General features: G+C 34.1%; 1 protein-coding gene across 1 annotated transcript in view; it reads left to right on the plus strand.

Moving 5' to 3' along the window:
- Window positions 1–23,884, plus strand: part of LOC136028974 (RNA-binding protein Nova-2-like) — a 30,965-nt gene that overhangs the window by 2,458 nt on the left and 4,623 nt on the right. The window contains exons 2-5 of the mRNA XM_065706970.1: window positions 9,504–9,641; window positions 11,726–11,871; window positions 16,702–16,852; window positions 22,124–22,390. Of these exons, the coding sequence (XP_065563042.1) occupies window positions 9,504–9,641; window positions 11,726–11,871; window positions 16,702–16,852; window positions 22,124–22,390 (702 nt within the window). The remainder of the gene's footprint in view (window positions 1–9,503; window positions 9,642–11,725; window positions 11,872–16,701; window positions 16,853–22,123; window positions 22,391–23,884) is intronic.

Genomic DNA, 23,884 nt, shown 5'->3' on the forward strand with positions numbered 1-23,884 from the left:
AAACAAAAAAGTAACAATGTCAAAAAGTAAAAAAAAATAAACCTACAGATACTTGTATTGAAAACAAATAAAATTATGATATCAAAAAGTAAAAAATGTTAAAAAGGAAACAGTATTAACTAAGAAAATATAACTTTTATGCCTATTCTTCTAAACATATCTGGTAGTAAATTTCTTTTTTCTTTTTTTTTACTTTAAGAACTTGTCAGACTCTTTCAATGATCCAGCATAATTCATAGACAGATCCTCAGGGATACTGAGGATCTGTCTACAGACTGTGATGATGCATGTTGCCCTCACACCTGTCACAATTCACCCAAAAGCACCCACAGCCATTTTATGCTTAGTAAAAATATATACAACACCAACTATGCCACTGTCATCAGCGCTTTCAGATTTATTTCTGCCTAAACAAAAAACAGACAGATTAGATAGGGTATTCTATCCTTTGCTTGAAAAAAGAAGCTAAATTAAAGTACAATTGTAAACCTGAAAGAAATCTAAATTTCTAGGCTGAAAATCTATTCATACTTTCTGGTATGGATTGGTGATTTATTTTTTCTCATGTTTTCTCTTGAATCTATCAGTTTTTGTCCCATAGTACAATTTGTGATGGGGGGCATATAGTGGCTATTTTTCTAAAGTTAAGAACTTTATACTGATAGAAATTTACTGTCTTCTGTATGGGTATTACTAGCTAATATGTTTGGGAGAGAGTGAGGAGTTTTACCAAATCTCTGGTTATCTTTACCAACTTTTTTGTTTTAATAATTAGCATATAATCTATTTTGAATACAATACATAAACTCACTGCACATGTTGGTAAAACTGCTGCATTTACCAACTAAGGTGGATTATTTGGGTATAGGTCATACTACTATTTTCATACTCTTTTTTTAACCAATTAGAAAATTGTGTCACCATTTGTAAAGTTACAGCAAAAGTTAGTAAACATTTGGGAGGTACATCATTACTACCTACTGAATGAAAGAAAATGCTGAAGATTAACAAAATATTAGAGAGAATTACTATTGATCATTAAAAACAAATAAATGACCTTTTTATGAAGAATACTAGGCCAAAACATTGAAATGATGTTTGAAAACAAACTGTTCTGAGTATGTGAATCTAAAATTTGCCTCAAAAATTCATCAAGAAGTCTCCAAGTGCTTTAAAATAGAAACAGAATGAAAGCTTAGCAAAAAAGGGAGAGAACATTATCAAATTTATACCATACCTTGTGTTGTTGTTTCTTTGGTTTTTCTCATATGCTCCATTCAGAGACTCAATGCTTTTTTCACTGGATGACAAGTATTTCTGTGGTGCTTGAGCTTTCCACCTCTTCTGCTCTGGTTCTTTCCTTCAAAAGTTAGAATTGATTTTATTGGAATAGAAAACCAAGGATCAGGTGGTGCAGGTCCTTTTCTTTGAGAAGTTTTTGGTTCTTTGGGGTCTTCTTGGTAAACCGGGGCTGAAGGGAGTGATAACCAAAGGTTTGGTGGAAGTAAAGATGGGCTGGGTTGAATTTGAAGCACCTTCAACTGTAGAAGGACCCTGATTAAAGCTGGGCTATGGTTGACTTTTTAATTTTTTGCCTGAAATAATGTTGTATTTTCTTCTTGATTGCAAAGACCAGCTTTGAAAGAAATAATGTGGTTTTCCCAAGCAGCTTTTAAAGATTTAAAGACCCTACATCTGCAGGTAGGAGATGGTGTGTTGTGTTTAGGACAAGTTGCAGCAAGTGAATTTTTTTATCTTTGCAACAGACAGAAAGATCATAAGATATTTGGCTTGAATGGCTGTTAAGAGTAAGAATGTTGTTTTTGCCATGCAAACCTCTTGCTTTTAGCCCTGCGATGAATATGGTCTTAACAAAGTCAATAAATGCTGTCTGCTTCATCCATCCTCTCTTGGTATATCTTGCCATGATTCTGTTTGGAATGTTCTGGAGGAGTATGGAGTCTGGTTGCTTTCCTTTTAGCAGCATCAAGGCTTCAGGGTACTCCCCTGCTGTATTCATACATAAGAGGATAGTCACTCCCTCTTTTTCATTTTCTACATGACAATACACTGTTCTTGACCCCTTTTCAGTAATTTCTTTTGTTTTTTTCAATGCTTCTGGATTAAAGTGCATCATGGTTTCATCAGTGTTAAACTGTAAGCAAGGATTTTTGAAATCCTCTTGAATCTCATCTTGTTTGAGGACTGCTTCCTGGCCTAACATATATACTTGGTTTCTAAAGGTTCCTGATGATAAATTGGAAAGCTATGCTTTGTGAATATAAAACCCATTTTACAATGCCTGTCTATATTGTGTCTCAGAGTTCTTATTTTAAATCCTGTCTGGATCTGGTGACATTTGTGGGGGGGGTGTTGGGAGGGAGAAACCTAAAATCTTGGAAAACGCTTAGAGTGGAGGGGTTGGGATGAAACTTGGTGGGAAAAATAAGCACAAGTCTTAGATACATGATTGACATAACCAGAACAGATCTGCTCTCTTTGGGCGTTGTTGGGGTGGGGTGGTTGGGTGGGTTAATTCTTAAAAATCAGAAAAAATGAGGTACTTTTAACTTACAAACAGGTGATTGGATCTCAATGAAATTTGATATTTAGAAGGATATTGTGTCTCAAAGCTCTTATTTTAAATCTCAACCGGATGTGGTGACATTGGGGGAGTTTGGGGTGGGGGAACCTAAAATCATTGAAAATGCTTAGATAGGAGGGGTCGGGATGAAACTTGGTGGGAAAATAAGCAGAAGTCTTAGATACAAGATTTACATAATTGGAACGGGTCCACTCTTTTGGGGGGGGGGTTAATTATGAAAAATTAGAAAAAATGACATGTTTTTAACTTACAAAGGAGTGATCAGATCTTCATGAATCTTTGTGTTTAGAAGGACCTCATAACTCAGATCTCTTATTTTAAATCTCAACCAGTTCCAGCATCATTGGGGGGGGGACCAGAAATCTTAGAAAATATTAAAGTGGAGAGATCAGGATGAAACTGGATGGGAAGAATAAAAACCTGTCTAAGATACATGACTGACATAACCAGATCAGATCTGCTCTCTTTGGTGGATTTGGGGGGGGGAGGGATTTGGAAAAATGAGGGATTTGTAACTTATGAAAGGGTGACCAGATCTTAATGAAATTTGATATTTAGAAGGATCTTGTGCTTTAAAGCTTTAATTTTAAATTTCAACCAGATCCTGTGACATTGGGGGGGGGTTGGAGGGGGAGACCGGAATTCTTGGAAAACATTAAAATTGGGGTATTTTTATCTTACAAATAGGTGATTGGATCTTAATGACATTTGATGTCTAGAAGGAATTCATGTCTCAGAGCTCTTATTTTAAATCCCGACCAGATCTGGTGACATTGGGGGGGGGGCTAAAATATAGGAAAACACAGAATGGAGGGATTTGGATGAAACTTGGTGGGAAAATAAGCAGAAGTCTTAGATATGTGATTGACATAACCAGAAAGAATCTGCTCTGTTTGGGGGAGTCGGGGGGGTGTTAATTCTGAAAATTATAAAAAGATGAGGTATTTATAACGTACAAAGGAGTGATTGGATCTTAATGAAATTTGAATCTTGGAAGAATATTGTGTCTCAGAGCTCTCATTTTAAATGGATCCAATGACATTGGTGGGAATTGAGGTGGGGGGGGACTAAAATCTTGGAAAATGCTTATAGTTGAGGGATTGGGGTGTAACTTGGTGGTAAAAATAATCATAAGTCCTAGATACATGATTGAAATAACCGGAACGGATTTGCTCTCTTTGGGGAAGGAGGGTTAATACTGAAAAATTAAATAAAATGAGGTATTTTTAATTTACAAAGGAGTGATCAGATCTAAATGAAATTTGATGTTTAGAAAGATATTGTGTCTCAGAGCTCTTATTTTAAGTCCCAACTGGATCAGGTGAAGTTGGGGGGGGGGGGGGGGGGGCAGAACCTAAAATCTTGGAAAATGCTTAGAGTAGAGGCATTGGGATGAAACTTGGTGGGAAAAATAAGCACAAGTCCTAGATACGTGACTGACATAAGCGGAACGAATCAGCTTTCTTTGGGGGAATTAAGGGGGGGGGGGGGTTAATTCCAAAAATTAAAAAAATGAGGTATTTTGACTTACAAAAGAGTGATTGTATCTTAATGAAATTTCATATTTAGAAGGACCTTGAAACTCAGATCTCTTATTTTAAATCCCAACCAGATCCAGTGTAATTAGGGTGAGGGGCGGAAATCTTGGAAAATGCTTAAAGCAGAGAGGTCAGGATGAAACTTGGTGGAAAGAATAAGCACAAGTCCAAGATAGGTGACTGACATAACTGGACTGGATCCGCTCTCTTTGGTGGAGTTGGGGGGGGGGAAGTAATGTGGAAAAATTAGAAAAATGAGGAACTTGCAACTTACAAATGGGTGATCAGAACTTAATGAAACTTGATATATAAAAGAATCTTATGTCTCAGATGCTCCATTTTCAGTTCAAATCGGATCCGGGGACATAGCGGGTTGGAGGGAGGAAACAGAAATCTTGGAAAACCCCTAGAGTGGAGAGATTGGGATGAAATTTGATGGGAAGAATAAGTACAAGTTATAGATAAGAGATTGGCATAATTGGAACGGATCCATTCTCTTTGAGGGAGCAGGGGTTTGTTAATTTGGAAAAATCAGAAAAATTGATGTATTTTTTGCTTAAGTATGGGTGACCAGATCTTAATGAAATTTGATATTTAGAAGGAAATCTATGTCTCAGAGATCTTTTTTCAAATCGTGGCCATATCTTTTGACATTAGGAGTAGTTGGAGGGGAAAACCACAAATCTTGGAAAATGCTTATAAATGTTGTAAATATGTGAAGTTAGGTGGTGGGGTTCAGTGCTTGGCGAGTTTTGTGCTTCTGGGCGTGTTAGGGCAATGAAAATTGGTAGGCGTGTCAGGGAGCTGCACAAATTGACTTGATAAATTTGTTTTCCCCAATTCAACCATTGGGGGGGCTGAAGGGAGAGGAAAAGTTAGAAAAATTGAGGTATTTTTAACTTACAAGTGGGTGATTGGATCTTAATGAATTTTGATATTTAGAAGGACTTGTGACTCAGAGCTCTTACTTTAAATCCCGACCAGCTCTGATTCTCCTTTAAAAGCAATCTATTGATTCTTAGAATTTTGCTAGAGCTTGTACCATACGAGCTCTTGGCTCTTGTTAGATCTTGTTCCAATCTTGTCACAAGTGCCATATGAGCTCTTTGCTCTTGTTTTAAAAAATCAGGGAAATTTTCTCACCCTCATAGCCATTTGTCAGTACACTAGACTTAATTTAACTTAGGCCTATATATTTGGAATCAGCATGATAAAACGATTCTTTTGACATGTATATTAGTATCAGAATTCTGTTTTTTAGCGTTTGGGCTCCTATTGAGCCATGTTGCTTGTTATTCATTGTTTGTTACCACAAGATATTTAAAAAGTTTAAAGAAGCTTTTCCTTAAAGATGGCAAATGGCAGAAATTTTGCCTAGAAAAATGGCAAAGAAACTGCAAATGTGAAAAAAGCTTTGTTTTTTAATGTGAAAGTTTATTGAAATGTAAAAAAAGGTTTGAAAGGAGAACAACAATAAAATTTGAGGCAGAGCACTAGCATCATCAATACCATAATAAAACTAAATCAAATGGAATTTCCTATTATTTTTGTTTTAAAGATTATAGGCTAGGCCCTATGTCCACAATTAGAGAAGCTTTTCTCTCTAAGAGAGAAAGGGCTCCAAACCAATAATATGGTCATCCTTCCAGTTTTCTGCTTAAGTTAGAAATAGTAATCATGCTGGGAGATAAGTTTGCTGAGACCAGAGAACTGACCCTGTCAGATTACTGTGAGGATTTTTTTTTTATTGTTGAAAATACTGGCCAATTAAAAACTACTCTATTCCTCAGAAAACTTACAAAAAAAAATTCAAATCCTTACAAAGTTCCTAAATTGGCAAAAGCTAGGTTGTACTTTGAGTCAATAGCTTCATCAAATTGAGCTAGAAATGTTACCATACATTAAGCATGGGGAAGAAAAGTATGAAAAACTGTCATTCCAAAAAAAAATCTATGAGGAAGAAGTTGTTTTCTTGGGGGGGGGGGGGGTATTGCTTTATTGAGTAGGTGTTGCTTGCTGGTTTAGTACTCTAGTCAGACTTTCATTCTGAATCCAAATTTAACATTTATTTGTATCAGAAATGAACTTCGTATCAGAAATGGTTTGATAATGTCATTCCTGGGGAACAAAACAAATAAACATGCATCCATGATCTTCTGACAGAAAATACAAAATTCCAAATTTTTGCATAAAGGCACTTGAAACCTCTATAGCAGGGTCCTCAGATACACTGAATCTGATGGCAAGATTTCCATTAATATTTTTTACTTTTAGGGGGTGTCTCCTGTTTTTTAAAAACCAAGCAAATTTTTTCAGGCTTGTACACTTTGATAGGTAATACTAAACTTGATGAAACATATATATTTGGAATCAGCATAACAAGCCATTACTTCTTATGTATCTGTTAGTATCAAAACTCTGCGTTTTTTTGTAATTTGGTTGCTATTGAGCCACATTGTTCCTTACTTACAATGTGGTACCATGAACTGTTTGAAAAGTTAATTTTTTTCTAAATTAAGATTATCCATGGTAAAATTATTTGATTAAATCCTAAAAAAAATGTAGAGAAAATTTGGCCATTGTGAAAACGTTCTTTTTTTTTGTTTGAAAGGGTACAGAAACTTGAAAAATGTTGGATTAAATAATATTTTCTTTTATTTGCTTTACAAGCTGTATAACCACAATTCAAGAGAAAAAGCTCCAAACCAACTTCACAACATGGTCATCGATCCAGTTTCTGACCAGTTTACTGTTGAGATTAAAAAAAAAAGTGATTGTTGGGAAAAAGGCTTGCTGTGACCAGTCAAGCAACACTGTACCATGTTATATTATTGAGAGGATTGTTTTAGCTAAAATAGCCAACCATTTAAAAACTATACCATCTCTTAGGCTGAACAAAATTTCGTCTAAGTATTAATAATAATTAGATGTCTTTAAAAAAAATTAAAATCCTTGCAAAATTCTTAGATTTGGAATAGCTAATCTATGCTTTGTGTTAATAGCTGGATCAGACTGAGCTAGTACTGTTGCTGTATGTTTAGCATAGGGAAGAAAATGATGAAAACTGTCATTCCAAAGGAAAATCAGTGAAGTTGAAGTTGTTTTCTTTAAAAAAAAATTGGGGGGGTGTTGCTTTTTGAGTGGGTGTCTGTAGCTGGTTTAGAACCATATTAAAGGGTTAAAAATAACGATTGTTACTTCACTATATGCAGAATAATTGTAGTTAGGCTATGCATTCCAACTGCAGCTTCACTATTATTTACCCTCTTTTGTGCAAATATATAGCCCAAATAATATGTTTCCATGTGTTTTCTCATTCTCCATTTTGTCACAGTCAATCCAAGTTTAGGGTAGAACTGGTTTAAACTAGAGTGATACCAACATAGTTATATAAACAGTCTCTAAAATAATTGAAAAATGTATTATCTCTGGGAATCTGTAAAGGGCTTAAAATTGAATTAGCAAATAAGCTAAAGCTATTATCATATTCAGAAAGAGTATAAAAAACGCATTGAGCAGTTTGTTCACCTTATTTTCTGGTCAGTAATTTAAACTGCTCCAAATTTACTGGCTTATTTTTTTATATCTTGAGTCAAGAATATAAAAAAGTAAATAGGGTTCATCAAAAATTTACTACTTAGGGTTATATTTGGAACCACCAGAGGGGGGTGCATTGTCAGAAAAGAAACCGTTATATTTAAAAAGAGCACAAAAGGTATAAGTCTAGAATTAGAGCTATTACAAAGGAAACATGTTAAGAAAACAGTTCTTACTTCATAATATACAGAAAAGTGTAGTTGAATATTGAAAACAATTTCACTTTACTTTACCCTCCTCTTATTCACCTCCCCCCCCCCATATACAAATATGTATGTCAAGTTGTGTAATTCCCATATGTTTTTCTGTTTCTTGAATTTGCAGTATTGGTCTAATTTTTGGATACATGGGTTGAGACAAGAGTGATGCATAAGAAATTTAAAATTTGGATTGTATATTTGCACATTATGAAGGTTTTAATTTCAGTGGTATCATTTTCAAATTTGTTTTCTGCATTTTTTTTGTACATTACAATATAAAAATTGTTTTCTTAACATGTTTTCATTTCAATAGACCCAATTCTAGGTGTTCTGTATTCTATTATACTGCATAAAATAAGGAATCTAATGGTATTTTTTATTTTATCAACATGTTTCCTATAGAAGTGGTTATGTACTATAAGTGAGCAAAATTAATGTTGAAATTAAAGTACTGGGTATACGATGAAGGTAACTTCTTTATTATATTTTGGTTGCAGCTGACAAATGTTCTTTTGATGGTGCCATGACATCTCCCCTCATTTGCAACAGCTGAGAGGGTATGCTGATGGAACTTAATCTGATTGTCTACCCTGACTCAAAGATCATCAGTTTAATTTTGTTTATGCAATAATGGGGCATCATAAATATAAATGTTGAACAGAGTAGAGCCAAGCTGAGTGTCCTGGGAAACTACTTTTTATAGGTTTAGGCCTGGAATAAACTAGTATGGCACAGAGGTATAAACAACTATATTCCATCCATCAGGTAGGCCATGGCCCAATCTGTGACTTCTTCATTAAATTGCTGACATTCTATCTTAAGCTTCAGTCTTAAATGTGGTACCTTTTCAAGTGCCCTAGCCTGGTCAAGGAGGGAATGGTTAGCTTGGATCCTTTTATCTACTGGCTGAATGATGTCATTATCGGTACATTGCTGGCTACTGCTATAGAGGATGTCATTTTGTGTACAGGAGAAGAGATGCACTTGGGTTGGAAGTTTAGCAGTTGGCCATTAGGGTCCTCCCCACAGTAGTTTGTGAACAAAAATTTGTTTAGCATATTTGCAGTTTTGGTTGAAAGTGTTATGAAGTCCCTGCTTGTTAAGTTGAGCTCTGGTACAAAGTGCCTGGAAAGTCTTCAAAAAGCTTTCAAATTTCTATTGCAATAATCTGCTGGTTTTTCTTCATATTCAGTGAAAGTAGACTTTACCAATCTTTTCATCCTCTTTCTGGCCATTTTGTGCTTGATGAAATCCTTTTCTTTGCTAGTTTTCTTATATTTAGCCTCTTTTTTGTGCTCTCAGAGTTTTTGGGGATTTTTTTTTTTTTTCTCAAACTCCTCTCTTTTCTTTGTATAATCAGTGCATTCAGAGACTTATGGTTTCATTATTGTATTTTAATCTGCAAGATTGTTTTGTTCCTCAGTTTTTTTTTTTTTTTTTTTTTTTTTGTTTTTTTTCAAAACCATTTGCCTGTAATTATTCTTTCATAGAACTCAAATCCCCTATGTTGTATAATTTACACAATCTACAGCAAGGTGGAAATTTTCTAAAAAATTTTTGCAGGTATTGTTTTTGCAAAAATTCTTATTCCTTCCCCTGTGGCTGGATTTGTTATTGGCAAAGGAGGTGAAACAATTGAAAAACTTCAAAAGGAGCTTGGTATAAGAATTAGGCTGTCTAAGTCTACTGATGTTTATCCAGGTATGTTTTCCACTTTAGATTTTGTTATTAAAAGCATTATTTTACATTTTGTTTTCTTTGAAAATTTGAATGTTTGCTTTAGTTCTTTTGGTATGTTGGAGTTCAAAAAATTAAAGATTATCTAATTGAGACCCAAATATCATTCCTCTATAGTTGGAAATCATTGGTCTAGGATTGGCTTTGATTAATTGTTTGTAAAATTTTGTGGGCAAGAAGATGGATTTGTGATTTTATCCTCTTTGGGGCTAACTTTAGGAATGCTGATTTTGTAGAAGTAAAAAATGTAACGAATTCACTTGTGTGACACCTAATCTGTCAGTATAAACTATAGACCCTGCTTAGAGTTGTAGTTATTTTTAATACCTTTTCTGCTTGAATACCCTATATGGCTACAGTTTTAGTTTGCCTGGAGAGAATTCCTCTCAGTATATTTTGGGGCTCACCTTTGCTCATTGAAAAGATTTCTATCCTGGTAGTAAAGAGTAAAATATGAGCTGTAAAGATTGACAAGTTCAGGTGGCTTGGTTGGGTATGTTAAGAGAGATGTCCAAGTCCTTGTTAACAATGTTAAATAGTTTCATAATAATACATTGGCTGTTTTTTCAGTGTATTTCAAGCTTCTAATACATTCAGGATATAATTGGATGGAGAAGAGCTTCATTCAATTGTAAATTTCATGGACAACATGTCATGGCTAACCTGAGTGTGACTGTGATTGTTCCCGCTCCTCATATACAATGAATGAACTCTTTGCCATGAAGGTCTTGAGGAAGAGATTTGTGCATAAATTGTGAGATAATTCCCCTGCTCCCTCCATATTTGTCATTGATCTAGATGTTGAAAAATATGAATGGTGTACCTTTCTGAGGGTTAATAAAAGGATTTTTGTGGGGGGGGGGCTCAATGTGTATATGCGCGAATTTGAAATGTTAGTTTTTTTGTGGGGTAGTAAACAGGACCAGGATCTCGAAGCACTTGAGGTGGGGATTACAGTGATTGGGCCTTGGGAACAAGATCCCTGGACTTGTCTTGTACCTGTTTTAGCCATGTATCCTTTTTCCATACTGTACTTTTTGTTTGATATTATGTTTGTAAGGAATTGAATATTTGTTAATCTCAGTATCTTTATATTTTCCTCTATTGAAGTCCCAAGATTGATCAGTTCCATTGGTTTTTTCAAGGCTATTTACATCGATGGATAACAGCGTAACCCTGCAGGGTCTTAGTAATTTTCCTTAGGAATGTGAAGTGGCTGAACAAAAATTGCAGCCTTTTTTTTTTTTTTTAGTTAGGCCCATTTTCTCTCGCTCCTGTTGGTAGATATAGTTGTATTGATCAAAATCCCTTTGTTTTTGGTACATGGCCTGTCATAATGGAAAGTTTTCTTTTTGAATACTGTTTTAATTGAATGGCTAGGTGTTGGAACACGCAACCCTAAAGACAAAAATCTCCGTATAGTCTTAATATATGCATATCCATAAGGAACTTGTTTTTTTTTTATAAATGTTTTAATAAAAACAAAATAACTCTATGACTTTTGTTTTTATTTCTTATTCAGATCTCTGTATCACTTTGAAAAATTTTGTTGTTGTTTTGCAACTGAATGTGTCACCAATAGCCTGGTAGCATAGTTCTTGTTCAAAAATATAATTTGAGCTACTAGAGGATATATTAGAGGGAATTATTTTCATGCATAGCATAGAAGATTGCTCCTCTCCAGGTTTTTTAGAACAAGTGTTTATATTGTAGTCATTGTAGATGCAAATATTTATCATTCTTGAGGTGGAGTTAGATTATTATTTTATTTTTTATTTTTGAAAAAATAATCACTTTAAAAAAAATACACATTATGATATTTTTGTACATAATTACTTTTTTGGGTGACTTATGGGGTCTGTTTAGCAAAGAAAAGAGTCGATGGTTAATTGTTCTGACAGATTATTTTTCTCCTCTGAATACCAGCCAGTTTACTATGAAGTTCAGCTAATAGACAAAACATTTCATATCTAATCACTGCTTGAGCAAATTCTTAATTTATACACTTTGTAAGTTCATGTTACAATTCTTTTTTCTTGAATTTGCAGGAACAAATGATCGTGTTTGCATAATGAAAGGAACTGTAGAACGTCTAACAGAATTCATACGATCTTACTACATGGATAAAGTGGTTTTTCTAGAATCCAGAGAGAATAAACAACTGCGAATGGATCAACAATTCCATCGTTATGAGGTTCATGAGCAAATCTCACCTTTTTTTCCTTTTTTCTTCCCTTTTTTAGACAACTTTGCAAAGTTCATTTACCTTTTGGATTTGTTATAATAATTCCTTTTATTTCAAAAAGCATTTCTATATTTCCTCATTAAAATTGTTGTTTTTTTTTCAAGTTTCTGCAAGAAACAGTTTTCTGATACATTAAGCACAACATTTTTAGTTGACCTTTAATATTCTTGCTGGTATCATCATGTTTGGGTTTGTTTTGGTAATTTTGAGAGTGGTGGACATATCTGGGTATAAGTAACCCAATATAAAAGCAAAGAGGGAACTTGTTTAATTTATGAATTTTGACTCTTATTTCCACATTAATCAAAATATGACCTGACAAATGTATGACTTAGATTTGCTAAGTTATCATTTGGAAAAAACTAATAGTCTCAGAATATGGCTCAAATTAAAAGATGTCATGTCCTTACTTTTAATGCTTACATTAATGGTTTTTTTAGTGTGAAAATTATCAAATATAGTCTTTATCAATCAAATATATTTATCTTAAATGAAATGTCTAAGAATGCACTTGAAATTTTCTACTTTTTTTATTAGAAAACTTTCCAACTTTGTTATCTAATAATAACTTTACTGCAAAATGTGCTTCTATAAAAGTACGCCACTTTCAATAATGAATGTAAGGTAACGGTTTGATAAAATAACGTTTATGGTTAAACAAACGGTAACGGTTAAAATAATACCATAAAAATAGCTGAATTTGCGTTTCAAGACAAAATCTACTAAAATTAGTACTACTTTAAGATAGATTGTTTTCTTTTAAATTTCTTGCGACTAATTTTTTTTTCTTGTATTTTTGTAGTTTTACAGCTCTTTTAATTTTTCTTTAGGCATACATTGCAAATTTTTATTTCAATAAGGATCGAAGGGGGTGGATTTTGTTGAAGACATTTTGGTTCTATAAGAATACAAAATTTCCCCTGCTTTAAAGTTCGAACTTTTCATAAATGTTATTATTGGAATGCATCTTTTTTTTTTCAAATGGTTTTGAAAGTATTTTTGCTGAAGACATTTGTTGCACTTTTTGTTTCAATTTGGATTGGTGGTGGGTCTTGGCTGAAGAAATTTTGTTGTGTCCATAAGGATACACTGTCCCTGTTTTAAATTTATAACTTTTTATAAATGTTGTTTTTGCAATGCATCCCCTTTTCAACTGAGTTTGATGATGTTTCTACTGAAGGACTATACTTTTTTGCAGTAAATTCGCCTAATCTAGCAAGTCATAAGGGTGTGTACATCTGCATTAGTAGGGCCATTGACATACTGTTTTTCTTTCTTTTTTTCAGGAAAATTTAACATCTTTGGTTTTTTGATTGTTGAATCATATCTGGCATATGAGAGAATTCCGGAGCTCTTTAAGTAACACATAAATAGAGGCTTGGTCAGAGGTCCAAGTCTAGAGCCAGCGTGTATCAGCAGATTTTTGAGAGAAATGGGTTTTGGTTTAAAATTCTAAGAAGTAATATTTTAAGCAAATGCAGTCCTTCAAATTGACCTTATTGGAATGTTGTAAATTCATACATTTTTGGGTATGTTTTTTTTTAGAAATTTATATGCATATGTGTATGTATTGGTGGATTGATGTCAATACGACTCTTCCTGTCAATACGTGGCCCAGGGTTCTATCTCAACTGCATCATGGCTGGGCGACAAGCCTGCTACCTGTCCCTGTAAAAAATACCATGCAACTGAAACGTTGATTCGACGTCTTGTGTGCCAGCAATGGCTCCTGAGGATTTTTATCCTTTTTGTCTATTATAAAGAGAGCAGTATTTTTCTTCCAAGAGTCTTCTTTGGTTTGTAGTTTAAAGGAAAAGTATAATGAAATATGGTGTGCAAGTTCTGGTTTGTTGTCATGCCTATTGAAGGGAGAAAATGAAAATATCTAAAGAAGAAAGAAAGAGTCCTAGGATTGTTGAGTACTCAATATTCAGACATGGTCTATTTTTTTTTAGTTTCACCCATCCTAAATATCATATTTTTTTTACCAGGATTTCTAGTTAGTTTTAGGATAAACGAGTGTAAATACGAGTTAATCTTGGTGATAAAGATTGGTAACTTATTTAAGATTCAGCAAAAGGCCAGCATTTATTATTGAATAGATAAAGATTAGTTGTTACAGAACTTTTTCTTTTTTTCTTCTTCTTCTTTTTTTAAGTGGAAACACAGTTCTCTGTGATTAATATTCTTAAACTTTTTTTTTTTTTTTTTTTTTTTTTTTTTTTTTTTTTTTTTTTTTTTTTTTTTTTTTTTTTTTTTTTTTTTTTTTTACAACCATATTTAGCCATTAGACTGGATACACTTTACACTCCCAGTTGCACGTGAGTGATGAACATATTTGATTTGGCTCTTTCAGCAAAACTGCTTCTCAAAACCGTAAATTGGAATTGGCAAGAACAAAGGAAAGACTAAAAGGAGTTAATCTTCAAAAAATCGTTGCTAGAAGGACGTGTATCCTCGAAATCGGGATGACTAAGGAAAAATCTAAGTGGATTTGTACCAACATCAAATTAGATCAAAAATAGAGTTTAGAGTAATGTTTTTTTGTTAATGCCTTTCTATCCTTATTTAAATCCCTGGATACTTTACAAAATAGCAGTACATATATTGGTTTCATCAAGGACCACTCTCATGCTAAACTATTTGAGCTGTCTGTCCTGTGTACATGTGCTTCTGTAAACAATGTTTGCAAGAGTACATGCCTGGGGAACGATATACTGTTTATAAAATCATCTTGACTAGCTGCTCAATTGTCATTAATGAAGCACCTGTCTTTGATAATTTTACATTCAATTGTCTTAACTGAAATAGTTGTAGTCTAATAACTATTTGTGTGGGTATGGACCTTCAGGAAGGAGTCCCAGTACATTGTGGTCTTCATGTGTGTGCTCGGGATAAGCTGAAGTACCTGAAGATAAAGATACAAAATATCCCAGCTGAACACCTGGAAATCAACTGTTCACAGCATATTTAAATTCATTCTGGTGAATCATTTAAAGAACTAAGTGCCAAACTGTGTCAGAAGTTATTGTCCCAGTGCCTACTCCTACTGTCCAAATCGGTTGCTATTCTTTCACTTTTAGTTCTTGCTGTTATGATCTGAAAAAGTCCCAGACAGACTCAAGGGATACATTCTCTTTTGTTGAATCCCAAGGGGCTATTTCATTTCGTAGTACGATTTGTCTGACACCTGATAATACAGATCTAGAAGAGATTTGTGAAGTGATTGTGAAACTGTACTAATGATAGCATGGTGAAAACAGAAGATCTACTAAAACAAGAGATCTTCCTGTCGCTAGTGCAGTAGGCATTCTGTAACGATCACCTTCAACGAATTGAATTGCAAGAGTTCATCAGCCTCGTGTATCGTTATCTTTTTAGTACAATGGGCAGTTAAGTTATATATTATTCTTTACAATCATGAATCTAGCTACTACATGAGGTAATCCGTGGGAATCCATACCTCATCGGGTGAATCAGCTACACTGATGCAGATATGCTGGGTCCAAGGAACAGATCAGTTATATATTAGCGTTTACAATCAGGAACCTAACTGCTACACGAAGTGATATGCACCTCATCGGGTGAATCAGCTACACTGATGCAGATATGCTGGGTGCAAGGGACAGTTCAGTTATATATTACTGTTTACAATCAAGAACCTAACTACTACATGAGGTAATATGTACCTCATCGGGTGAATCAGCTACACTGATGCAGATATGCTGGGTGCAAGGGACAGTTCAGTTATATATTACTGTTTACAATCAAGAACCTAACTACTACATGAGGTAATATGTACCTCATCGGGTGAATCAGCTACATTGATGCAGATATGCTGGGTGCAAGGAACAGTTCAGTTATATATTACTGTTTACAATCAAGAACCTAACTACTACATGAGGTAATATGTACCTCATCGGGTGAATCAGCTACATTGATGCAGATATGCTGGGTGCAAGGAACAGTTCATTTATATATATCATTGTTTACAATCATGAGCATAGCTACTACACAAGGTAATCTATGGGAACCCAACCTCATTGGGTGAATCAGTTACTTTGATACATATATGCAGGGTCCAAGGGTCTAAGAAAAATTGGGGAGGATTTTGAGCCTCAAAATTTGTCAGAAGCTTAATTCATGCTGGTCGTAGATGCAAGGGAGAATTCAGAAGATCTTGAAATCACTTAAAAAAAACCTACCTCATGGTGTGTATTTTCATTTAAATGTGCAGTGTATAAAATGATCATGGAGGACTTAATTTGCTTTTGGAAAGTGGCTCATCAAGGCTGAAGTGTATAGGCCACTTGCAGTTGTGGACCATGTATTAAAATATGGGATACCATGTGAAGCCGTGACTCAGATGATCCGGTTTTGATACAGTTGCTTTTAAAAGTAGACAGTGGTTGTTCACAATGATTGCGTATAGATAAAGAAGTAATAAAGATTTGTAATTTGGTTGTACGTAGAAGAGATGAAATAAAAATGAGCAATAATAGAAGTAATACAGTAAATTAATTGTTTGTGATGATAAGAGCATGAGATTATATTGCCACTAAATGTTCTGCTCATTCGAGGAAATATTACCACATTATACCAGGCTATTGCTATAAGATTTTGTTCAGCTGCTAAGAAATCTCTTCTAAAATTTGATTCTATACAGAATGCCTTAAAATTCCTACAATATGATCATCTTGGAGAGTTGCAGGCTGTTGAAAATCCATATGTTGCAGGGGAAATGCTCCTTCTTTTAACAATATTGATATTTCTTTTTAGCTAAAAATGATTGTTCCAGTGGAAACTGTGGGGCGTCTTATTGGCAATGCTGGAGCCACTGTTAAAGAGTTGATCAAAACTACAAAAGCCTTTATTCAGGTCTCACAGCGACCCCCTCCCAATATCCACCTCCCAGAAAGAGTTATGAAAAGTAAGTTGAATATAATATATTATTTCATTGCCATGATTTATTATTTTATTATCTCTTAGTTTTACTTGATTACTTGATTAGTTTTTACATGTCTTTCTATGATGAAAATACCAGGGATCCTGTTCTGGAATATTTTAGTCCAACAAAAATATAATCTATACGGATCTTTTCTTCACACTCTGGCTATGTATATTGTGTTGTGGTTCATATTCCATGTAATTATATTTTAATTTGTTTAGAATCGACTCTGTATCAACTTTGGGGTAACTCAAAGGCTAAATAGTAGTAGTTTGACGGAGCCAAAATTTTCTACATTCTGATACGATTCTCTGTTCCAAGGATACTTTTTTGATATTGTTAACAATTAGAAGACTTTAAATAGCCAAATCAAACAGTTCGTGATAACGAACTGTAGTAAAGAGCGACCCGGCTCAGTAGTAACTGAAACTCTAAAAAACGGAACTTTGATACCAATAGTTACATCAAAAGAACTGTATTTTGATGCTGATTTTAAATATATAAGTTGATCAAGTTTAGTCTTACCCATCAAAATTTACGACCCTGAGAAAATTTGCCTTATTTTAGAAAATCGGGAATACACCCCCCTAAAAGTCATAGAATCTTAACGAGTTTTTTATTGTTTTAGAAAGTAGAAGCGAGGCGTTGAGGAGGCGACAACCCCTTTGATATACGGAATAATTTCTGCTCGTTTTAAGTTTTAATGTCGCTCCTTACTTGCAGTTAAAAAACCTTTTTTTATTTAATCACATAATTGAGTTCATATTAGAAATGTATGCAGTATTTGACGATTAAATTTCCTTTTTCTAACTTTCAGCCATGGAAACTAATAACAAAAATAAATGCTAGAAATTTAGTTGAGTGTCAGTAAGAAGTTTGTAGCACAACATAAGCGATGCTTGCGAGGCTGTGCTAAATTCAAGGAAAATAAAGAGAGAATATGGAGAATGAGACCATATACCGAAACCAATAACAATAAAAAAAAAAAACAATAACATTACCTTGCGTGACCCCAAGACAACGAAAATAACAAACAAAAAAATACATAAATATTACAAATGAACAACCTATGGAAAATTTATCTTATTTAATCTGTTTCAAAAGTATACCTACCGAGCAACTCCACACGTAAATCAGACTTAAACTGCCCAAAGCTACCTATTTCCTTGATATCTATACTCAGTTTATTCCAAAGTTTTGAAGCTCCGTAAATAAATGAAAAAAAAGACCTACTTGAAACTAATCGAGGAACCTCGTATCCGAGTAACGTGGTGGTGAACATCAGACCTTTCACAAAATATTCCTGTAAAACAATCAGGAAGGCTCTCACTGTAATACTTATATATAAAAATCACGTAATCCAGCTGCAGGCATTATATTTAAATCTCTATACACAGACCTCATAGACTCCTGGTTCCCAACACCACAAAAAACTCAGAAAGTATTATTCTGGATCACACGGATTGGACGAACTATCGAAGGGAAAGTACCAAGCCAAATCGACGAGCAATACAAAATGTTGGGGTGAATCAGGGAAAAGTATAACAATCGTAGAACATTTGGTTTTAATTTGCGCATGATACCTTAGTTACGTGACAATATTTTCGAAACTGAAATCACATGATCTTTAAATGATAGGGTTTCATCAACATTGATTCTGAGGTATTTGGTGAACCTTATTCGTTTTATAATTCCCCGCTCCGAAATCATTTCCGTAAACCAAGGACCTATTCTGAATTTAAGTTAAAAATAGGTTTACCAGAGGGGACGAAGTAGCTCCCTTTATGATGAACGATTTGTAAAATGATGTATTCTAGTCCTATATCTGGATATTTGGAATCGCCTATGTAGTGGTCACGACAGACCCGTTTGTAATCATTTTGTAGTTTTCGAAATTTTATTTTTATTAAAATAAAGTAGTTAGGCCGCAGTTAATGAATGAAAATAATTAGTAAATTATTAATTGATTAATCGGTGACTTCTCAACGATTTTGTAGACCTTTTTTGCCTTAGAAAGCAATGTGATCTGCTCAATGAGACCCTTCGTCTGATTTGTTTCATTTAAATAAATTGAAAGCTTATATTCAAATTAAGGGTCATTTCAAGTTAAGAACTTTAAAAGTAAGACTCATCCCTTAAAACACAGAGCTAGAAAGAGGGGTCTCCAGCTTTATTTTATTTTTCATACTTTCAGGGTTTCTTGTTTAAAATGTATTTTAAGGCGTGTGATTTCTATATTAGATAGGTTTATAAAAGAATTGTTAATATATTTATTAAAATATGCATTAATATGCTTTTCAACGTCAGAAGGCGTAGACTGCACCGAAACACGCATGCAGGACTTTGTGTAGCAAGAAAGGCAAATTCAGAAAACACAAGACGGTATTGATGCATGAGACACATTAGAGAATTATAAACACAGAGCTTTCTTACGAACCTATTTTTGAAGGGTCAAATGTATGTCTGCTTTTAATTAAATACTGACGAAAGAAAAACTTCAAGAATGTCTTGTTATTTGAGTGATGCCAATTGATATGTTGATAGAATGATATTATATTGTTAGAGTGTTGATTTTATGTTGATTCGATGATATCAATTGACGTTTTGGTAGAATGATGTTATGAAGAATGTTATGTTGATAGAATGATAATATTGATATCAAATGATGGAGTGATGTCAATTGTTAATTTTTCATATTATGAGGCTATACAAACGACAGAATTAAAACTAATTAAAAATTATTATTTCCACGTCGATGATGTGACACACATAAAAATACAGAATCGCGAAGACAAATAGCCTTTCGATCTTTGTCGGATCATTTTCTTCTTTACTGTTGATCAGTACCATAAAGTAATATATTCCTAGAAAAGGAAAAAATGCAGTTTCGAATTATTGATCTTCACTAAATATGATGAGAGGAAGCCAGATCCGATGTCCAACGTGTACACATTGGGAACCCAAAAGATAACCTTCTGGACTCTAAAAGTGATTCTTCTGTATTGAAGTCCGGATCTTTAGTTTCGGAAGATGATCTCCAGAGTTTACCATATGCTAAACTAGTGAAATAGCTGCTTTAGTCTTTTCTTAGCCAGCAAAAACCTTTTTCGGCAGTATTTTCAGCCCGGCCCGCTTTACAGGCTGGATTTTTCACTTCACTTGGTAGCTCAGGTTTTCAATGCCCACGAATTGGAAAATTTCTTCATTTGTAACGGAATTACTGTAAAAATGAGTCATTTCAAAGGGATTCCTCCAAACTAGAACCAGGACCGCCTCAGAACCACTTGCTGCCTGACCGCTTAGAAGACCACAAATATACAAACGTTGACAATTCTGTCACACTTTGGTCATAGTCGGAAAAATACAGCATTTTCTCGAATAAAAAAAAAATGCCTAACGCCACAAAGATATCTTTTTTATGTTTATGTCTTTTTTACGTATGTTTTGTAAGACAGATGCCAAGTAAATTGTGAAGCCAGCTTCATAATTAACAAAAAATAACGATTTCACTTTTGTCTTCTTAATCAGGTACCCATGAAGGGGAAAAATGATATTCCCGCAACAAGCCCAAGGATAGCGAGACTCCTGCTATTTTCTTCCAATATCATAAGTTCGAAAATGATTTCCCTATTTTTCAAAGCTGTGTCCCCTCAGAGATAGCATCTACCTGCATGCCTAGTGGTTATGCGTTTTTTATTTTGTACCAAAACAAATTCAAAGTATGATTTGGATACATAATAAGGAATAAACTCAATATGCAATACATACAACAAACTGAATAAAGATATTACGTGTTACTTTGTTGATGCATTAAGATAGATGCCCAGTTAATTGTGAAGCCAGCTTCATAATTAAGAGAAAATAATATACTATCATGCTTATAGTATGATAGTATAATATGATACTTGCCAATAAATTTGATGATACTGGAAGGCAAATACTAAGCCAAATAATTTATAAAAATCCAGTTCAAATTAACAATATGTTTTTTCTGGTATAACAATATGTCAGTACTAACAGTCACTTTTGTGACTGAATTTTCACAAGTAATACTAATAAATAAAAGAAACCGATAACAAAAACGAGTATTTTCAAGGAAAAGTGATCGTTCTCTCATAATTTAATCAGATATGTTTTGTAATAATGTAGTTTAGCAGTTTAGCCATTCTGATGCACACAAATTTGATCATTCTCGGAGAGTTTAAGTAATAGTTAATTTGACAAAAAGATGTAGTTTTTTTCGTTACGAAAAGCTGAACTACCTTTTGGAATTATTGTAAAAATCTTAAAAATATACTTGATTCTGGCACGATTTCGATTTCTTTGAAAGACCATGAATCTCAATTTTAGGTTTCCATTCATCTTCCCATCACTCCTAAATAGTTCTCCAAGATCTAACAGAAATATAAACTGACTGCTTTACTATATTTTGAATATTATGACGATGACCTAGGATTGTAATCAAGGCCCTATTCAGGAGAGTGTTAGGGGGTTTACGTCCCCCCCCCCCTGAAGTGTTTGTCCGGCTTGTAATGCATAAAAACATATTTTTTTAAGTTTTTGTAAATCCCCTTCCCGGACTAAATCCTGGATATGGCCCTGTCGTAATCCTGGATTACTATTCGTAATAACATGTAAAGATACAAAAGTAAGGAAAGATAGTAAAGCTTTAATGTCCTATTATAAAAGGCTTCTATATTAAATAGTGTACACAAAAATTATAATTCAAGTGTAATATCTAACAAAAAAAAATTCTGAAATTTATCTACCTCCGAAAGCTTCCCCGACCCTCCTCTTCTCTTGAATTTCTTCTGTAAACTTAATAAAAGCTTTGACATGCTTAAGAATAATAATATCTCGCGCCAATTCAAATATAAATAATTGAAACAATTATATGAGCTCCTCTATCCCCTCCTAGAAACTTCACCTTCTTGCTTCTTGGAACAAGTACTTTTAGTTTAGAGGTGAATTAGATATTATTTTTAGTATAATTGTGTTACAGTGCGGAAGCCAACGCTTAGTAATCCATGGTGCTCAAAATTCATATTAAGCTACTATATAAGAAATACTTTGTGGTTGTATTTTTAAGAATCAGGACTTGTCTCTCGGTGAGAAGATGCTATGGTCTTACATAGACTATTCTTTAGTTTTGGTTGTAAATTGATTCTTTTTGTGTCTGACTCTAGTGATTCTTGACATACACTACTGCTCATCTATATTTGAAAAATAAGTATAATTAAATGACTTTTCAAGTTGCTGGTGACTATGAGCCCATAGTGGCTGCTGTTAAAGAAGTCTTTACGAAATTCAAAGATGATGCAAACCATGCGGACTATACTTTTGTTAGCTATGCTAATGCTGAATATGTTCCAAACGCATATCCTGCTGGGCCTGCTGTAGCGCAAGGGAATGCACAAGGAGGTGAAGAAGCTGGTCCAGATCCTTATGGCATGGCTGGAGGTCAGATGGGGGCCAAAATGGCACCTACTCAAGGCTATGGTGCCTCAGCTTCAATGCTCGGTGAGTGTACTTTTTGTTATCTGTTATTCTGTCCGCATTTTAGTTGACTTGCGAATTGCAGCCAAATCCTCGCACTGGCTTAGATGTCCTCAAGACCAACAGTCCTTTTTTAAGCAGCTTCCAAGACATTTAACTGATTCGCGTGGGTCCGCCAACGAGCTTGCTAAGCTTTTTTTTGAATATCACCAATTTGTTGAAAATTTCAATTGATCTTTTGAGGGGAAAGGGAGGTTGTGAGAAATATAAATCATACACTTGTTTATGTTTTTATTTCCGATTTATTACACTATTATTCTGAGGTTGAGACTTTATGCGAGTTATAATAAAAGTAAGACAAAACATCTTTCTTGGTATACAGGTATGACTTATATAGAAATTCAGAGGATTTGTACTGGGAGGGGTTTGAGACACGGCTAAGTTCATTTTAAGGCCACTGTTTTAAGTTTTTAGTGGGGTTCTTTGACTACTATTATAAGGGGGTGAAACTATATATTCCTGGTGGTAGTCTCTACTATGAACAAGGTTCATTGGGAAAAAATATTACCATAGTTAATTGGAAAAGTTTTCGAATCAGAGAAAGAAGATGAAATACAAGTCACTTACACATCAAATTATTAAATTGATGTTGTTTAACTTTTAGGTTTTAAAGGATTATCACGGTCCAGAGTAACCAAGATAAAACACGAAAATATATTCTGGAAAAGAAATGGAGGCTAGCAGAGAACTCGCTCATAAAAAAAAATTCCAACAACTATGCCTTCTTTTTTATCGAGTAAGACTTTATTTTTGGTACATTTTTCATTAATCTCATAGAAGTATAATGTAAAGCCGTCTAAACCGTAAAACCCCGAAAAACAACTTACCGTGAAAAAGACAGCAGTAATGATTTGCTTTTATACAGCAGCACAACTACCTTTACAAAATAAAGTTTTAAAAAACGTTTTGGGAGGCAAAAGAAGCGAACAAATGGCCTTTAATCGAACCATTGCACCTATTAAGCTAGTTGGTCACAGTTCATTTTTGAGTAGCCCTATTGACAAAAACTATTCAGTATCATACTTGTCATATTTATTTTTTTCGACATACGAGATATTCAGGTCAACTACTTTGCACCAGAAAATAACAGAAGTCTCTTTATATTGCCTTATCTTTTTTTTATTGGCTTTTCTTATTTCTCTGTTACTAAAATAAGTTAACAGATAAAGGTCTTTTTTGAATGTTTTACAACAATCACCAAATATAAGGATTCTTTTTATGTAAAAATAAACGGAAAGGATCAGTAGGCTACCATTAAAAATAAGAAAAGCTAATCTTTGTACTTCTGGTAATGCGCTTGAAGGGTCTGGACTAAGTACCAGCTAAACTGGTTTCCAAATAAGGCAGCATCAGTCTCAACCATCAACCGAGGCACGCTTTAGGTTACAATAAAAAAAAATTGATGCGCATAAGTAAACCTTAAAAAGTCTGTCTAGCCAGAAACTATTTGGTACTGTG

This window comes from Artemia franciscana, chromosome 7 (assembly GCF_032884065.1).
Source record: "Artemia franciscana chromosome 7, ASM3288406v1, whole genome shotgun sequence".
In the NCBI taxonomy this organism is placed as follows: Eukaryota; Metazoa; Arthropoda; class Branchiopoda; order Anostraca; family Artemiidae; genus Artemia; species Artemia franciscana.